Source organism: Bidens hawaiensis, unplaced genomic scaffold (assembly GCF_021521415.1).
Source record: "Bidens hawaiensis isolate Kalapana, Puna unplaced genomic scaffold, B.hawaiensis_p1.1 tig00059856_1, whole genome shotgun sequence".
In the NCBI taxonomy this organism is placed as follows: Eukaryota; Viridiplantae; Streptophyta; class Magnoliopsida; order Asterales; family Asteraceae; genus Bidens; species Bidens hawaiensis.
In genome coordinates this window covers 554-20365 of record NW_027500771.1, presented here as the reverse complement: position 1 = coordinate 20365, position 19812 = coordinate 554, and the positions used below count along the sequence as shown (strand labels likewise).

Here is a 19812-nt window from a genome sequence, read left to right as displayed (position 1 = left end):
CAGAGTTCAGGTGAGTTTCTAGCCCCATTCCTTGTTATGTTTTCGGGGCTGTGTGCATACTCGATGTGTTGTTAATACATTTATCCTAAGTGATAAGTGTATGCCATATGTGATATATGTAATGGATATGAATGATTGCTTGTCGGTACGCGAACGATCTTCGGATATTGCGCGTACTGTCAGGTTAAAAATAAAGGTACGAATATTATATATCAAAGATGTATGAACATTACAAATGAATACTTTTCGGAGCGTGAACGATCTTCGGATATTGCACGTATCGACAAGGGGTATGGTTGTTAAATGAATGATGTAAAGAACGCCTAGAGTGTTCCTATGCTATAATGTAATTATTGTACATGTGAAGTATGTGTATACAGGTACACGAATGGTATGTGAGTTCTACGTTCGACATAGTAAGTTAGGATGGCAAATCCCTCTAGCTTGTGTCGGACATAGACTCGGCTGGTGATGGCGTAGTTAAGGACTGCGGACCTTATACGTATTATAGATAGGCATCAGCATAGGAAAGGACTGCAGACCTTATACGTGCTGTAATTGTATTGGTTGTTAAATGAGTGATGTGAAGAATGCCTAGAGTGTTCTTATGATATGATGTAATTATTTTATATGCGAAGTAGGTGTATGCAGGTACAGGAATGGTATGTGAGTTCTACGTCTGACGCAGTAAGTTAGGATGGCAAATCCCTCTAACTTTCTTTGGGCTTAGACTTGGCATGTGATGGCGTAGTTAAGGACTGCGGGCCTTATACGTAATGTAGATGATAGATGTAAACGTAGATAGGGACGGTGGGCCTTATACGTGTTATAGATGATAGATGAGAACGTAGTTAAGGACTGTGGACCTTATACGTACTTCAGATAGGCATCAGCATAGGAAAGGACTGTGGACCTTATACGTGCTGTATTTGTGTTGTGGTAGCATAGGGGAGGACTGCGGACCTCGTACGTGCTATGAATTAGGTTGCAACATAGGGAAGGACTGTGGACCTTGTACGTGTTGTGGATGTAGGATGATATAGGGAAGGACTGCGGACCTTGCACGTACCCTAAATGGTGAACATAGGTAAGGATTGCGGACCTTTTACGTGTTCACGACCTTGAGTACAGGTATAGACGGCGGACTTTGAACGTACTCTCGGTAGACTGAGGTTAGTGATTGTAGATATGTATGTATGCATGGTAGTAAGTATGTATGTAGAACAGAAGGGTAACTAGTTAAGTATGGATATGTATCTTCGGATATGTATGTATGTGGATGTATTGTATGACGTCCGATTAACTAGAACTCACTCAGCGTAGCTGACTTTTAGTATGCACGCAGGTGAGTAGAATGAGACAGCTAGCTTGAGCGGGCACATGGTGGGCGAATGAGAGACTGGCATCTGAAGACTCAAGATGTTTTAATGTAATTGACGTTTATTTTGAAAGACAAGAATGTTTAATTAAGGCAAGTTTTGGATTGCTGTAACGTTTCATGAAAGTTTTAATATTCCGCGAAAGTTTTAATGAACTCTGATTTGTAAGAACTGTGTTTATGAGTAAATCCGACACTAAAGTAAGGCTACCGGGTTCGGGGCCTTACAAGTTGGTATCAGAGCATAAGTTCGAGAGATTTAAGCATCCTACATGCTTAGACTCGAACAGAGAATGAGATTTAAAATGAGAAAGAAAGAAGATGCCAGTTCAAGATAGCCATGTGTCACTCAAGCAAGCTCAGTAAAGGTAAAGTGTATGGTAAATGGTGTATGTTAATGTTGGCTCATTTGCTAAATGAAGAATGAGTGCAGGTTAGGGATAGGATTAATTGATCTTAACTGATTAACTGTTTAAGAGTATAAACAAGCACAAGTGAAATCATGAAGGGAAGTATGTAGAACCTGAGGAGTAACGCAAATAGTTAATTACACTTGATCAACGTCATTAACTACTTACCTTACGAATCACGTGCTAAATAATTCCTAGAGTGATAACATTTGTGTTTCCTTAGAGATAAGATAGATGACTGTTACAAAAGAGGCGGACACGAGAAGAATCTGAGTCAGAGCGATATACGAAAACAACATGACTCCAACTGCAAAAAGTAATGAAGAAGTCACGCTTGGAGCTTGTAGTCAGATATGCTAAGAGAGTTGCCAAATTGTCACAAAAGCATCAAAGGAAGCCCTTGGAAAGACGAGACGAGACTTGGGATATCGAGAGCCTCATGGACAAGCTACCTTAAATAGCTAAAACACATGACCACCATTCGATGGCTGCAAAGTCGGGAGTAAGAAGGATAACTCAGAAAGCAAAGGTGATTCAATAAAGTGTGCGATTATAAAGAAAAAGGTATTCCTTTTACAAGAAATAAGCTAGGTTTCGGGGACGAAACCTCTTTAAGGAGGGAAATGTTGTAACATCCTAAAACTTATAATGTTGAATAAAGAAAGTTGCGTTTAGTGATTTCGCGTTATTAATTAATTAATATCGAGTAAAGAACGGATCATGGACTTAGATTAATCGAGATGGGTTAAATGAGAATGGGTCTTAGGTCCATGGGCTTTAAGAGATATAAATATCCCCTAAACCAACCTAAAACCCTAAACCCTCATTTCATTTCCATCATAATCTCTACACACACCCAAAACACACAACCCGAACCAAGATCCAAAGGCGAGGACCCGAGCTTGTTGGTGCTAGATCGTCGTGACGAACCAAAGCAACAAGACCAGCTCGTGTTCGTAGTTCGACTCATTTACGGTACGTTTATATCGAGAACTTGTTCGTTTAGGTTTGGATTAGTATAGAAATGATAGATCTGTGATTGTATGGTAAAAACGAATCCAACAAAGCTAAACTTACTGAAAATGGTTATGATTTGATGGGTTAATCGATTGATAAAAGAACCCGTAACCTATATGCCTAAATCGCACCCTTTAAACATCGATGTTAGGTCGATTTGATGGTTGGGGTTTGTAGGCGCTGGTCAGAAGATTCCGTGGATACCTAAATCGAGTTATTTGGTTAAGAAACGAAGATGATTAAGGGATTAAAGAACGAACAGTAGCTGCAGCTGGACAACTTCGCCTGCAAAGCTAAGTTCGCCTGATGACAACTTCGCTGCAAAGCTAAGTTCGCCTGATGACAACTTCGCTGCAAAGCTAAGTTCGCCTGATGACAACTTCGCCTGCAAAGTTAAGTTCGCCTGATGACAACTTCGCTGCAAAGCTAAGTTCGCCTGATGACAACTTCGCCTGCAAAGCTAAGTTCGCCTAAGGTTTAACTTCGCCTAAAGCTAAGTTCGCCTAAGGTTTAACTTCGCCTAAAGCTAAGTTCGCCTAAGGTTTAACTTCGCCTAAAGTCAAGTTCGATTAGAAAATAAATTAAAAACGATAAGTAAAAATAAGCTAATACTAGGCCACCAGATTAGATCAGGCGAGTATTGATACGTGTAACTTATACAGTCAGCCGAGCTCAGTTAAAGAAGGGATTTACAACTATCGGAGGAAGAAGCAGAGTTCAGGTGAGTTTCTAGCCCCATTCCTTGTTATGTTTTCGGGGTTGTGTGCATACTCGATGTGTTGTTAATAAATTTATCCTAAGTGATAAGTGTATGCCATATGTGATATATGTGATGGATATGAATGATTGCTTGTCGGTACGCGAACGATCTTCGGATATTGCGCGTACTGTCAGGTTAAAAATAAAGGTACGAATATTATATATCGAAGATGTATGAACATTACAAATGAATACTTGTCGGAGCGTGAACGATCTTCGGATATTGCACGTATCGACAAGGGGTATGGTTGTTAAATGAATGATGTAAAGAACGCCTAGAGTGTTCCTATGCTATAATGTAATTATTGTACATGTGAAGTATGTGTATACAGGTACACGAATGGTATGTGAGTTCTACGTTCGACATAGTAAGTTAGGATGGCAAATCCCTCTAGCTTGTGTCGGACATAGACTCGGCTGGTGATGGCGTAGTTAAGGACTGCGGACCTTATACGTATTATAGATAGGCATCAGCATAGGAAAGGACTGCAGACCTTATACGTGCTGTAATTGTATTGGTTGTTAAATGAGTGATGTGAAGAAAGCCTAGAGTGTTCTTATGATATGATGTAATTATTTTATATGCGAAGTAGGTGTATGTAGGTACAGGAATGGTATGTGAGTTCTACGTCTGACGCAGTAACTTAGGATGGCAAATCCCTCTAACTTTTGTTGGGCTTAGACTTGGCATGTGATGGCGTAGTTAAGGACTGCGGGCCTTATACGTAATGTAGATGATAGATGTAAACGTAGATAGGGACGGTGGGCCTTATGCGTGTTATAGATGATAGATGAGAACGTAGTTAAGGACTGTGGACCTTATACGTACTTCAGATAGGCATCAGCATAGGAAAGGACTGTGGACCTCATACGTGTTGTATTTGTGTTGTGGTAGCATAGGGGAGGACTGCGGACCTCGTACGTGCTATGAATTAGGTTGCAACATAGGGAAGGACTGTGGACCTTGTACGTGTTGTGGATGTAGGATGGTATAAGGAAGGACTGCGGACCTTGCACGTACCCTAAATGGTGAACATAAGTAAGGATTGCGGACCTTTTACGTGTTCACGACCTTGAGTACAGGTATAGACGGCGGACTGTGAACATACTCTCGGTAGACTGAGGTTAGTGATTATAGATATGTATGTATGTATGGTAGTAAGTATGTATGTAGAACAGAAGGGTAACTAGTTAAGTATGGATATGTATCTTCGGATATGTATGTATGTGTAAGTATTGTATGGCGTCCGATTAACTAGAACTCACTCAGCGTAGCTGACTTTTAGTATGCACGCAGGTGAGTAGAATGAGACAGCTAGCTTGAGCGGGCACATGGTGGGCGAATGGGAGACTGGCATCTGAAGACTCAAGATGTTTTAATGTAATTGACGTTTATTTTGAAAGACAAGAATGTTTAATTAAGGCAAGTTTTGGATTGCTGTAACGTTTCATGAAAGTTTTTATATTCCGCGAAAGTTTTAATGAACTCTGATTTGTAAGAACTGTGTTTATGAGTAAATCCGACGCTAAAGTAAGGCTACCGGGTTCGGGGCCTTACAAGTTCATTTAAGCATCCGAGCATGTTGAGTCGGCCCTACACTTACCACAACTTCACCATCACCACCGTCTCATTCTTCCTTTTTTTTCGGCGTCACCCACCACTACTAATCCATCATCAAGGGATTAAAAATCACCGCACGATGCAAGGCTTCAGCAACCACCACTAGGACACGTCACTATTGTAACATTCGTCAATTTTCAAACCCGACCCGCTTTAAAATTTTGAAACTACGTATGTAGTACCTTATTTTTTACATTTATAATAATCTTATAACATCCTTACGATTTGAATACTAAGCTCCATTTTATATATTTCGAGCCTTCATTGCATTTAACATTAAGTTCATGGGTTAATTGTGTTTTATTTAAAAAATAAATACTTAAATAAATAAAAATATGTATTTCTTGAACGCGCGGTAAAGCAATTGGCTGCAAAAACTTTGTCTCGACAAAAGTACCTTGCGCGTTGGACCATGCTGTTACATTTTTTTTCTTGTTTAATCTTTCATTAACTCGTTTAAACACCATTTCAAGCTATTTCAAAAGTGTTTAAACTCATTTTTATAATTATAAACTTGTTTGAATATAATTCTAATGTTTCAACTCAACCCTTTGTGAACAAACTTAAGTTTTGAATGTTATTCAACTCCATTTAACATTTTTGACCATTTTAATTCATTTCAAACATCTTCACTACAATTCCCCTATAAAGAGTCTCATTTTCTTCTCTTTATGTCATAACCTTTTGCTCAAGCTTTGATATTCTCTTTGTGTAATTGGAGTATTTTTACCTACTTTGACTTACTATCTTGGTTCTTCTTTCGGATATGTCATGTTTGTAATTTCTGCATGTTTAGTTTGTTTAGAAGTTGATGCTATATTAAAAATCAACTTAACATTAGTGTTAGTTCATCAAAAAGGAACTTGACTCGCTTATGCATCGGTTCTGTTCGGCTTAGTTATTTTATTTATCCATCATCTAAAATTAATTCTATTCATCACACTTTCTGGAATATGATATTTTACCATGTCGGGAACAAACTTGACATAGCATTTAAGTTCAGGTCCGACCAGAAACGAACCACATGCTTAAGATCATTTTTGACATGTTTCGATTTTTTTCTCGAAACAAGTGTGCCTTCTTAATTAACTAAGAATTATTATAACCCTACTTTTTATAAAACAATTAAAATTAACCAATTCTTAAATTTTACGACGGAAAGTCTAAAAATGCAACTACAGAGTAAATATATATTTTTGCTTCCAAATTTTTAAAACACTAAATCATGAACTGAATTCTTCTAAGTCTTTCATATTCGGTTATTTTATTGAATCATATATTGAACCTAGAAATATTTTATTGAACCGCTCGTCGATCCGAGCTCGTCTGGTTCAGCTCGCTTAAACGCATAACTTGTCTTTCACTCGCTTAACATTACCAAGTGAGTTTCATAACCCCTTTTTTCATGTTTTATTAATATTTGGGGTTTACCAAGTTACCATGTTTTCTCGTTAGTTCATACTTTTTGTTTACCGACCAATTTGCAATGATGTTATGCATGCTAATAACATTTTTTTCATATTATTTATGATGACTATACGTGACTATGTGCAATGTTTTTATTGTTTTTATGGTGATTATTCGCAAACTCAAACATAAAGTGGGAGGGTCCGAACGGATGTACCTACGCTACCTATACTTCAACTTATGTTGAAATGAATTTCGCTTGGTGGTGGGGTATCATTATCATTCTCTTAGGTTGAGGCGTTACTTTTGATTGCATTCAATTTACTTTATGATTGTGTATGTATATTACATTGTGACATGTGAATTGACAATCATTTTTATATTATTTACATATCAATTTATGAAATCTCACAAACATGGGTGTTGACAAAAAATATATTATTTTAAACATGTTGAAATCTGAAGTATAATATAAGGATTGAAGACTAGATAGTTGGATTTTTAGGTTACTAGAAAACATATAATGCAAATTGAATTTCTTGTATTGTTATTTGATTTATGACAAATTGTGTAGTTGTGATTTAATAATATAAGGTAATTATTATTGTCACTTCAATAGTGTCTACGAGCGATGAGCACAATCTTTAATGTACCGCCCTAACGTATAATCCATCCGAGGTCGGGGTAGTACAAACCATCACCATGCAAAACAATCACCACCAACTATTGGCCCATTTACCAACTGGAGCGAGGCCGTAATCTTCCATTTTCGTCCAATCAAATCTCGAGGTCCATATTTCGACACAACTCCTGGCTCAGATACACCAACATGATTAGATTTGCAGTGGCAGCAGTAACGCGCTTTTCGATGGCATTCTACAGATGACCCCAAGCCCTTTCATCAACTTGCAAATCGTCTCTATCTAGGTTGTAAGTGTTAATCAGAGGTTCTTAATTTGTGGTTTCCTAATTTGCAGGTTCCTAACTGGGAGAAAAAACTCTAAATTTAAACCAAAATAGTTACAACTCTATCCCAACATCTCTCTATGACGATCAAAAACTAAGTGGTGGTGGTGGGTTGTGAATATGGAGGTGGATGTGAGTGTGAGGATGATGGTGGTGGTGGTTGATGGTTAAAGATGAAGAAGTGGGGGTTGGGGTGGAGCCCATATTAATTTTATAATTATTATTGAGTGTAGTTTGGTTACTTTACATACACTACTTATCTGGAAAATTTAATGGCGTTAGCCGGTAAAGACCACCATGGTTAAAAATTCATACCTCTAGACCACGGTAGTAATAAGTTTAAACCTATTAGGATCAAATGCGTAATTATTAAATGTTGAAGACCAATGGTGCAATATATGCAAAGAATAGGGACCAGCCAAGCAATTAGCTTTAACAAAACCTATTTAAGTGTTACAAATTCATGGTAATCACCGATGTAACATCATTAGACAGGACATTCTACCCAACAATTGAAAAAAAAATGGTTTTTATATACATGTAGCCATGTAGGTGATATGTTGGAAATGACCAATAAATCTGCAGTGTTGGCCTACGAAACATATTTAAATAAACAGAAAAATAATATTTGCAGTACCCGTTACTGAAATTTTTTCTAAATTTAATTTCAGATAGAATCTTGTTTTAAAATGTTTATTCATTGTTGGGCGAGGCATGCATATTACAACGAGAAAATTGTCGCAAAAATTTAAGATAAGTTATCAAATGAAACTAGGAAATGACCCCGCGCTTTGCAGCGGGCATCATGTCAGTAAAGATTTGCTAAACTACTAAACCAATTGAGTAACAAATAAATTTAAATGAATACAACCAAAAGTGTTAAACCTTTCATTCCACATGATCTTACCAGCAAGCACTTAAAAACAATTCTAAATAACAAATAAGCAAATTGCAGGTCTACTACTCTCTTTAACAGTAGGTGTTGTCAAGCTCTCAAATTACTCAAAACTATTAGTTAAAGAAAATGGCATAACATTTGCTTCATCTGTTGTCCATGGGAGACCTTATGTAACATGGATTCTCTGCCTCTCCTGCTTGACCATCATCTATGTATGTTCTTGTCACACCCTCAAAATCCACTAACGGAGTTTTACCGTCAGAGGGTGTGAACTAACAGGATCGGAATCATCAGTTATAATCAGACCATAAAATAAAGTTTCAAAAACCATGAAAACGTTTACGAGTAATTAAATAAAAACGTTTAAATGAAAATAAGTGCGGAAGCGTAAAACCATAGAAACAATGTTACGTCACGCAGGACGACTTAAAACCAATGATAACCGTTAAAAATAATCAAATTTACACAACAATAAAAAAAATTCTAAACCTAATTCATAAAATTCCGCATATGAACAGTGAAATCTCGCAAACGAATTCGTAGAATCTAACCTTAATCAGTCCGAATTTGGTAGAATCCCGAACATGCAAGTCACGGCCAAAACTGAGGTTGTCGATTGGTCGTATCGCCACCTCTGAACACCTTTGTCTTCATCGTACAGTCCATCTTCGTCTTCATTCCCACAGCCTGGACTCTTCACCGTATCCTCGATTAAAACACCTGTGCGATGAGTTTCACCGTTATGTCATTAGTTTAATCAACAATCAATTGATTAATCAGGAAAATACATTCAACAAAACATACCTAAGCATACCTGAAGACGAAAACGAAGATAGTTCAATAGAGCCATAGAAACGTGATTATCATCATTCATCAAACAGAGAGAACAAAAGAGGAAGAAAAGTAAAGAAGATAGTGGAGTGGATGACACCTCAAAAGGCTTAAATGATACGTGGCAGCAATCTAATGCATTAGAAGTAAGTACCATATTGTGCTTAAAGTTATGTAGGGATAGTACAGTAGAAATCTGTGAGTGAATGCAACTTCTAAATTAATATATATATATATATATATATATATATAATAGAAATCTGTGAGTGAATGCAACTTCTAAATTATATATATATATATATATATATATATATAATTTCCTTGATTTTTCAACATTTGTTTAATTGGCGCATTTTCGATGGATCATCCTAATCTCTCTGTAATTTCCACACTCTTCATTATTGATCTCTTAATGTCGGTAGAGTTAGCTGATACTTGAGACCACAAAATGTAGCCGTATTCACGCTCGTTTGACTTTTGTATGCCATGTTCTTCTTAAATAAAAGCCCACCAAATGTTGAATTAGTTCCATCAAATTCCTCTTCCCCATTCTTATAATATATTAAAAATTACTATTTTTTTTCTCATTTTAAATTAAATAATACTTTTTTTATATAATTATCATTACTTTCTCTCTCTTCTCTCATCAAAATCACTTTTAAAAAAATATTAAAAGATTATAAGAATATGAAAAAGCTAACATACAAATTATGTTAACATATTAACTATGAGAATTAAGTAATAATTATGTAATTACATCATAGTGTAATTACACTATAATATGGTTACAATATGTTGTATATATAATTACACTATTTTATTATCACAGTTAACACGTTAATTTAATTTGTGTTTGATTCAATCCTCATAAAAGTATAAACAGTGTTTTCTCAAATATATTATAATAATAATAATAACATGTAAAAAGTAATATGCACTTTTTCATTCATTAACAACCACTTCCGATAACACAAAACCACCATTCACAAAGGACTCGCTCATAACCGGAAAATACAAAGCCGCACACAAAGTTTAAGCAGTGGATTGTGATTTGTGAGTAGTGTCCCTTAAGATGGTGAATTAACGTCATATTTTAATGGGTAATCCATGTCCATTTATAATAAAATTATTATTTGACGCATTATACACTTCACCATTAACTATCGTGGGGCAGGGTTAATAAACAATATAGTAAGAAATCAAAAGGTACTTTAAACTTAAAATGACAAAAAAATCTCTAATAAAATAACGAAATTAATTAATATCTTATTATTTTTCTGTTGCTATATGATATAATTACTTTCTATGCAAGTTTTACTAAACCCAATTCGGGTCTTTTCAAATGTGATGCAAGAGGTTTTCTTCTAACGAACACACAAGTTCAATTTTCACTTTCAACATGTTAAAAGGACATGAGTTACTTAATAAAGAAAAACTTGGATCTTTAGGATCTCCAATTTTAACATGAGTTACTTAATAAAGAAAAACTTGGATCATTAGGATCTCCAATGCGATTCTGAGAGCAGGCTATTACCATCAGTGAACCTTCAAACGAATGGGTTGGGTTTTCACCAAAATTGGAAATAACTTGAGGCATTTAAGGGCTTTGTACGGCTAAGTTGAGCCAACTAGCAGTGGCATTAACCATTAGGTCAGCCTGTACGATTGTTGACCGTTCAAAAAAAAAAACTAAACCCAATTCTTACAAATTTTGGATACAAACATGTTCTCGTAATCCGTGTAATTGAACCCTTGACCAAGAGAACCCAAACCCCAACTTTCGAAGTTAAAATATAAACGAACATTCACCTTACAAAAGAATATTCACATTATACATTTATTTTCACCGGAAACATGCAAAAACATATACTAGAAGACATATACTAGAACCAAACACCATCAACTACAGTGATGCTATAAATAAACATAACCTGAGAACATGTGTAAAATCAAACACTATACGCACCCAAGGTTCCATACAGTGCGATGTTTTTCTCGCTACATGTAGCGATAAACACTTCCTCAATTGTCTTCTTTTCAACTAAGCTATTGCAGATATTTGCGAAGGCTCGCATGTGCTTCATGCCATATTGAGTTAACAACCCGCAATGCTTCTCAAATAACCGAGCCTTCATTACCAATCTCAATTTTAGTAAATGGTCTGGTATAATAGAATGAAGATAACATGTTAAAAAGTTTGTAGTTATAAGTAAAACGTACCGTAGATTTAAAACATTCCCAATCATCCACTAGAGGTAACCCGGGACCTCTAGACGAATGGAGGATCGAACGACCATTTTGTGGTCCAAAAAGAAGCACACCGATCATGTCGATGCTACTATCCAAGTGCCCCCTGTGTGTTAACGCCTCTGTAATCTCTCTAAGAACTTCAGCTCTTCTCGACTCCGGTGATTTCTTGTACTACACGTACATATACGCGCAAAGGAAACCAAAATTAGTAAGTAGTGCACGAAAAGCTTAGTCTTGTATCTAGAAAGCAATATAGTTTACCCTTTGCCACAAGAATACAAGATCAGCATCTCTTTGATTTACACCATCCAGCTTATCAAAGTGAATCTGATTAGCAGGGAAGTTTACGGTTGCTGGATCAAATCCTAGATACAAAGAGACCTTCTCCGGTTTAATGTCTTTGGTGCCATATTCCATCACATGTGAACCCAAATTGTAAGTATTGGCATCAGATGTCCTCTTCTTCACCTGTGCATGAAAATGTGTTGATTCAAAAAAACTTCTTACGAGAATTTACGATAACAAAAAAGTACACATAATCTTAGCTTTAACCTTGTTGAATTGTTGCTCGAGAGTTTCTTTCTTTAGGTTGTGCGTCTCACTGGTGAATAAACCATAAAAATAGCATCAAATATATAAACACAAAACAAGTTCTTGTTAATAAACACTTTAGGATACTTAAATGTATGGATGAAATAAAATACCTATCTTCCATCCAAGCAACACTATATAGATCTCCCAAGCAAGTTATATACTCCGGCGGTGGAGGTGGTTCTGTCCCTGGACAATATGTTCCATAGCTATTCTCTTTAGCCCCCGATGCAGTTGTAGCGTATATGTTAAGGTCTTCGGGAAGTATGCCTTCGAATATGCTTCCACTTTCACATGCTTCCAAGTATATAACCTACACGCATTAACTTTTTAATAGATAATAACAATTTACAACCTTTTGTTTGGATACATATGATTGGTTTTTATAATACTTAGCAAGTTCTATCAGGACTAGCTGTCCTAGCTCCATATATGTTACCATTTCTTTGTATGTACCCATGTCGTGTTTCTTTTTCAGAACATCTACCAAGTCCTTTGCTACGAGATGTGGCGTGTTGGGCATCCCTACAAACAAAGTTAAACTGGTGAGAAATAATAACTAGTCGTATATATTCTTCAACATCTTGAACACCTTACCGAGAACTCCAGGACCTCCATGATCAGAGTAGAAAAGAAAGATCCGATCATCAGGTTTGCTATCAACAACCTTCCCACTTCCACCTTTTACTGCATTCTTGTCACCAAGAATCACGGCAAACAAATTATCTACCGTGACATTCTCCCCTGTGTAATCCTACATATGTAATAACACCTTCTACACTCAATTGATGGACACGGTCACTCAATAGCAAACAGATATTTAATCAAACACCTATTGACACTTCTTTTTGTTTTTTTACAATATAGCAATGTACCTTTGGCACACCGGCATAGACGTTGTCACCTTTAGGGCTATTGATGATGACGCCCTGCCTTGGATTCAAATCATGTGTTGCAATATCGTCGTACATGAAAACGACTATGTTTTCATCTTTCAATCCTCCCTTTTTAAGTACTTGATACGCATGACAAACATCCGCCTGTGATACAACAATCAAATAACATAAACCAAAAACAATTTATTCTTCGTAAATAGTTACGGCAGAAGCCAATTATAACTATATTTCAATTGAAATTTGTTAAAAGGAAATCGATCTTTTCTGGTTAAACCAATTAACACTTATACAGAAAGTAGTCAGCGGCGAAGCTTAAAAGTAATAAGATAGAAAATGTAGACAAAAGACACTAATTATTAACTGATATAATATGTGTACGTTGTAAGGGGACTAAATATGTTAAAAAGTTGATGCATGGAAATATGAGATCTTAAACCAACAAAAGATTAAAGCTAGTGGAGTCGTATAGAATGCTTATTGGCCTCTGAATTCGTTAAGACTAAGCAGGGGCGAAGCTATGTGGGGACCAGGGGTGGCCCCGGCCACTGCCGTTTTCTCCGTTAGTAGTGTAAATCGTCGACCCGAAATTTTTTTGATTCCGTGACTTCGGTCACCCCCGTGACTAAGCCCAAGCTTTGCCACTGAGACTAAGTGTTGTGGAGAGGTGGAGGGCTAGCTAGCACTCAATGCCAGCCACCGGATCCACTACTGTAACCACCAAACACCTTAACACCACCACAAAATGGGGCCCCATCCTCTCTCTTTTTGGCTTCCAGGGAAGGGGGGGGGGGGGGGGGGGTTGTTACCGGTTAAAGCCCAAAATATAAAATGGGGAAAAGTTCATCAAAATTGATTTGTTGGCAAAGAAAAGTAAATGACTATATTAACCCCCTCTGTTGCTCCTTTTTATGGGGGGGGGGGGGGGGGGCAGTGGGGTGGGTTACTTAATGCTCTATTGCTTACATATATACATCATTTTCTGATCAACTATTATTTATTATAATTTAATCATTTTATTTACGTAGATACATATATATGTAGTTTTACATATAAGTTTATAATTATAATTCAAGATACGTGATCGATAGACACACTTTACTACTGCAAACGAAAACTAAACCCAAAACTCGTTACAATAATTCTCTACCGATCACCTCTTCAAAGCCTCTACCCAAACACTATATTTATGAATATAACACAACAATTGATGACCAAGACGTTACCATATCAATCCTATCACAATTATAAAACTAAACTAAATCAAACTTAATTGGCTTTGTCAAGTAAATTAGGTAATTCCATATTCACCTACCATATCCACCGACTACCGACTTGTGAATACGGTAGGAAATTACCAACAATAACTTATACATACGATCAAGTTACTATTATCCTAACTTTATAATAACAATGTTTTTTGATGTAATTATATTTCTGTTATCAATAAATACTAGTTATAATATAAAATATAAACTATCATATTTATATTAATAATAGATACCAGCCAAGTAATTTATATAAACATCTGGCTCAAAACTTTTTCATTAAATAGCTTTAGTGTAAGGTCGAGCTCTCACTTGATTTCATTTACTTACAACTCCATCCAATTTCGATTCAACTTCAATCTTTCTAGGGTTATCCTAGTTTAGCATATAAAAGGCCAGACAAAAAGCTCTTGGAATGGGCTTGTTAAACTCAAGCGAGACTTTTAAGTGGTTTTTGCCTTTTTGTTTGAGCAGCTATACGAACCGCTTAAACCAAAACATCGAAAACCGTTTTAGCAGCTATACAAACCGCTTGAACCAAAACATCGAAAACGGGACATTCATAGCCATGATTGGTCAACTTAAACAGTGCAAATTAACCAATAACCAGACTAAACCAAAATCCAATATAGATAAATAACAAGTCTAAAAAGTAAGTAGTCGAAACATTAAGAAGGCAACAAACTGCACTGCTATCGGTGCAACCCCATTTAAATTGCGAAACCTTGTCTTTTAAAAAACTACATTGGTTTCATAAAATTTCTATGAATGACCCAGCATGACCCATTGTACTCGGCTAAGTAACCAAAACTATTCTAAACATACCTTAGCCAATGTTATTATCTATATCAAATAACTAAGCAAAGACAACCTCTAAATAATTCACTAAGCTCACTAACCTGATGCCGATAATTTCCATATCCATTCGAACCGGCAACGAGTATGGCCCATCTCGTGCCATTCGTAACCTGTTCTTCCACCTCTTCTGTATCAACCGGTGACCGGATCAAGGGATCCCAACCCCACCGCCACTTTTGACCACTTGCGGCAGACAGAACCGCCACAGTTGCCAAGACAAGAATGAAGCAGCATATAATGCGGGATACCATCGTGGGAGAGTATTGGATTAAGAGACGGTGCTTGGAGAAGAAATGGCTACATTGGTAAAGGGTATAAAGAAAGAGGGTGTAGAGCATGCAAATCAAGAAGATAACACGTGTAGGAGAGTGGGCCCAAGAACCATAGGTGAACGCCAGGTGGGAATATGGAGAGTTTTTGAACCCAAGGTGTAGCAGAATAGCAGATAGGTACTGTTGGGTAGTGACTAGTAAAATAAGTTAAATAAAATTTGGAAACTATAAATCAAATTTGAATATTTTAATTATGAAAAATGAATTTTGGTTTTTAAAGTGGTCGGATAGATTTGAATTTGTTGTGTTCGGGAGAGTTTGCTTCGTGGCGTAGCATTTAGCAATGCTAGCAGCCTAGTGAGGTCAGATGAAACACCTACAAAGGGTTGTGTAAAATGAATTTAAAATGATATAGAGGAATTGAAATAAACGAGGTAATAGGTAATTCAATCAAACACTATTTTTATCATTCGTTCATGATTGTTCATTTAATTCCGCTTCTCATTTTTGTATGACAATCACAACTTATTTGTCGCTGCTAATACCTATATGTGTCGCTACTATGTAGCCTTTGGTATGCATGAATGACAGAAGAAATTGAATGATTCATTACGTGGAATGCAATAAGTGGTGTTTGGTTGCTCAGTTAAATAGAATCATACATTACATATAGAATCTAATTTCATCAAAACCATTTGTTCCCACCCCTTCTTTTTTTCCATTTCATTTTTCCTTTAGTTAACTTTCTCAACACCACCACCACCACCACCTGACCGCCACTGTCGTTGTTGCCACCACCACATATGCCGCCACCACCACTATCTTACCACCACCGCAACCATTGTCATTGTCGCCACCTGACCATCACCACCACCACCAATGTTGCTGCATGACCACCACCACCGTTGTCGCCACCCTACAATTGTCATCACCACCAATGCTACCATCACTTGACCACCAGCACCACAACCATCGTCCATGCCGCCTGACCGCCACCACCATTTTAGTCTCCGGAGCTAGCACCACCGTCGCCATTGTATACTTTTAGTTATTTTGGTAAAAAAAATATTTTGAGATATGAGTGTTTTTATTATCTCTATTTATTTCATTCATACAATTTTTTTGAATACCAAACAACATAAAATAATAATTTATTTCATTTTCATAAGTTAATCAAACAAGACAAAGGAATGTTAATGATCCATTTCATTCATTTGTTCATTCAATTCTTTCTTCCATTTCATTCCCCCTCTGTTTCATTACTTTCAACCAAATATACCCCTAAAGATAACAGTGGCAAAATGTGTCTCTAGCTATTGTGTCACCACTAATTCTTTGTCGCTACTGCTCCCTATTCGATCACCGGTAATGTGTAACGTGTCGCCGCTAATGGTCATCGTAGACGCGCCGGAGACGGATTACCATATTTTTAACAAAACAAAACACAATTATTAATAAAACTGAACTAATAAAACTGAACTTGAAATTGAAACAAAACACGCATAATTTCTCATTAAAATTGGTTAAATTACACGATTTATATTTTTACTTAAAGCTACAAGAGGTGGTGGAGCTTGACAATGATGGTTAACAGTGGCTGAAATTGAAGCATTGTGGGTGGGTGGGTGGATGGTGGCTGAAATTACGTTGAACTGAAATGAAAAGGAAATGAAACAACGAAGAATATTTATAAAAAATTATATTTTTAGATGAAAATAACAAAAGTAATTAAACCAGATCGACCGTCAAGTTTACAACAAAAATATATTCCTTAAAAGATATTGGGTGGTTGATGGCCGAATCTTGCTGTTGTCCCCCCCAAACCCTTTATTTTAATAATATTCTAAAAAATGATACGTTTTCTTACACAGTCTTGCACCCTTCAGTGTATGTAGTGTATGTGTGGATCTTCTACGTATTGATTGGAGCATCTTTTTGTCTGTTAGTCATTTGATCCATCATCCCAACATAACAAAATTTAAAACAAAAGGATAAAACTCAAAACATATATTATAGGACGTTTGTATACAATTTCCACATAAAGATGAAACTCAGGTACATGATGTGACTGTTTTTGTGACACAAACTAAACTACATATAGTATTTTACGTAACTTGTTATACTTAAAAGACTCATGGCTGTTTATGGATACCCTTTCTATGCCTGACCGCGAACCTGTTAACTAAAGCGAGCGCGTTACTAGTAACTTGTGACACATAACCCATCCTCTTTGTCACAGAATCCTTCACACGTCCATTCACAACAAACCCCCTACTACAAATGTTTTGATTAGTAAGAGCCGAACCGACCCATGTTTCCAAGTTGCTCATGTGCCACTCGAAATCTTGACTAGTGGTGTGAGCTATCTTCTCTAGCTCCTGAACAGACTGGCTTAGACTTGCCACACTATTGGCCATGGTGCTCATACAGTCCCTAACGGCTTGATGCTCTAGTGGCTTTATTCCAGAGAGTCTAGCTAGTTTGGAAATGAAGGTGGATGCTGATTTGGCTTCGTTTAGGCTGACGGTAACCGCTGCTTTGGTAAGGCGGTGATCGCTTACTTGTATAGAATTAGCATAGGTTGAGAGGCAGCGAACACATAAGGGCGGGTGTAGGGTGGTTTTACATGAGGCTTTGATGAATTCGATGGCGGTGGGGGTGGTGGCAGTGGTGTAACTGAGGATGGTGACAAGAAGTAGCAAGTAGAACCCTATTTTTTCCATATGTGGAAAGAGTGTTTTTGGAAGGTTTAGTGGTTTGAGTGCAAAAGGGAAGTGAGTGATTAGTTGAGAAGGGATGGATATGAAGGTGAAGGGTAGGGTGGTTTATATAGGGACATTTGAGAGGTCCCCACCTAGCTATTTGAGTTATTTAGGTCTCCATCTCTTGGGACCAGGTTGACCACCTCTCTTGGATTAGCTTAAAAAATTAGGCCGTTAATAATTGGTGTTCTTTTTTAACAACAATATACTCATATTAATCGCTTACATCGGTACATTTGTGGGATTTAAACCTTCAACCTTTAAGTTAGATGAGAGATCTTGATGACATAAGATAACTTAATAGTCGGTTGATTTCTATGTCGTTAATTATAGGAAAAATGGCATAGAACATGAAACAACATAAAAGGAGCACACCGTGGGTTATAAATTATTAGGTTACAAATTATAGAGTATAGGATCGAAGGTTCTCGACAAATAGGATCATTTGGCAATGAGCATAGCCGGCACCCAAATTACGTTGGTTAGGACTTTGGTTTTGTCACTAAATATACCTTTTTTTTTTACTTTTTTTCTTTTGCAATTTGAAAATCTTTCAGTTTTTATTGTAAAACATCACATGTAAATCATTGATTCAGTTATGTATATATCAGTTTATATTTTCAAAATTTAACATTATTATTAGGTAAATTTAGAATTCCCAATAAAAGAGGCTTTTATGATAGCAGGTTCATCCAGATGGTTAAATGGTCTTGTCATAAGGCTTTTCTTCTGAGGGCAAACTTGGGTAAAAGGACATTGTTTAGTGTTATAACCACTGCCACTGAAGAAATACTAACCGGACCCGGGCAGATTACGGATAACCTGGGGGTTAGATAGATGTTTCCCACGAGGGGTTAGACCCAGAGAAGATGGTTCTTCTGATAACCTTCAAAACAGACACCGTGAGCTTGTCACTGAGAAGGGGGGGGGGGGGGTTCCTCCTTGTGACCACCCTCCGGCGTGAGAATCAGACTAGATTGCTCTTTAAATATAAATGTATATTAAGAGATTGCTAGAGCAGATATCAGGTATAATATGATGATAATATGGTAAGATATGATAAGATGAGATGGTCATACCATTTGTGGTATTTATAGCCGAAGGTAGGTTTCCAAGGAGGTGTGGCCTGCTGAATAGTATTCCTGTTCAACCAACAGTGGCCTACGCACGTGCCCTGCTGGTAGTTGGTGGGTAGGCAGCGGCTGATAGTGACCAGGCCTGCTGTATACTATTCCTTTTCCACCAACTGCCGGCTATGCACGTGGTATGACAGGAGTTGGTGAGTAGGCAGCGGCTAATAGTGACATACAGTACAGGAGCATGTTGCTCGCCATACTGTTGTCAATAAGCTGTCGTGTCTTTAGTCAGATCTTTTGCCCATACCTCGTCAGGTACAGTACAGAAGATCTTCCCGTATCGTACGGACTGGCTTATTTGGACGGGAGTATTCCCCCTCCCGCCCTTGTGCGGGATTGTTCCCGGCTTTGCTCATTCCTTCAGGTGACACTGAGTGATTGAGAGCTAAGTGCCTTGTGCGTGTAGCCTTGCTGCGCGGGTGGCCTTCCCAGATGGCTTGTATCCGAAGCTGCGGGAACAGGCGGAGTCCTTCACCATTGGGAGGCATTTCCTGC

At 37.3% G+C, this 19812-nt stretch overlaps 1 protein-coding gene and 1 pseudogene across 1 annotated transcript; both read right to left on the bottom strand.

The window, feature by feature from the left end:
* Window positions 1-11079: 11079 nt before the first annotated feature.
* Window positions 11080-15545, bottom strand: LOC143602797 (legumain-like). Its single transcript, XM_077079791.1, has 9 exons — window positions 15189-15545; window positions 13004-13168; window positions 12726-12882; window positions 12568-12653; window positions 12242-12441; window positions 12090-12138; window positions 11799-12005; window positions 11508-11708; window positions 11080-11416 (listed from the first exon to the last, which is right to left on the bottom strand). Exons 1-9 carry the CDS (start codon window positions 15483-15485, stop codon window positions 11237-11239), a joined length of 1542 nt encoding a protein of 513 aa, XP_076935906.1. The 5' UTR covers window positions 15486-15545; the 3' UTR covers window positions 11080-11236.
* Window positions 15546-17431: 1886 nt separating this feature from the next.
* On the bottom strand, window positions 17432-18196 carry LOC143602798 (pectinesterase inhibitor 11 pseudogene; annotated as a pseudogene).
* Between the last annotated feature and the right edge of the window lie 1616 nt (window positions 18197-19812).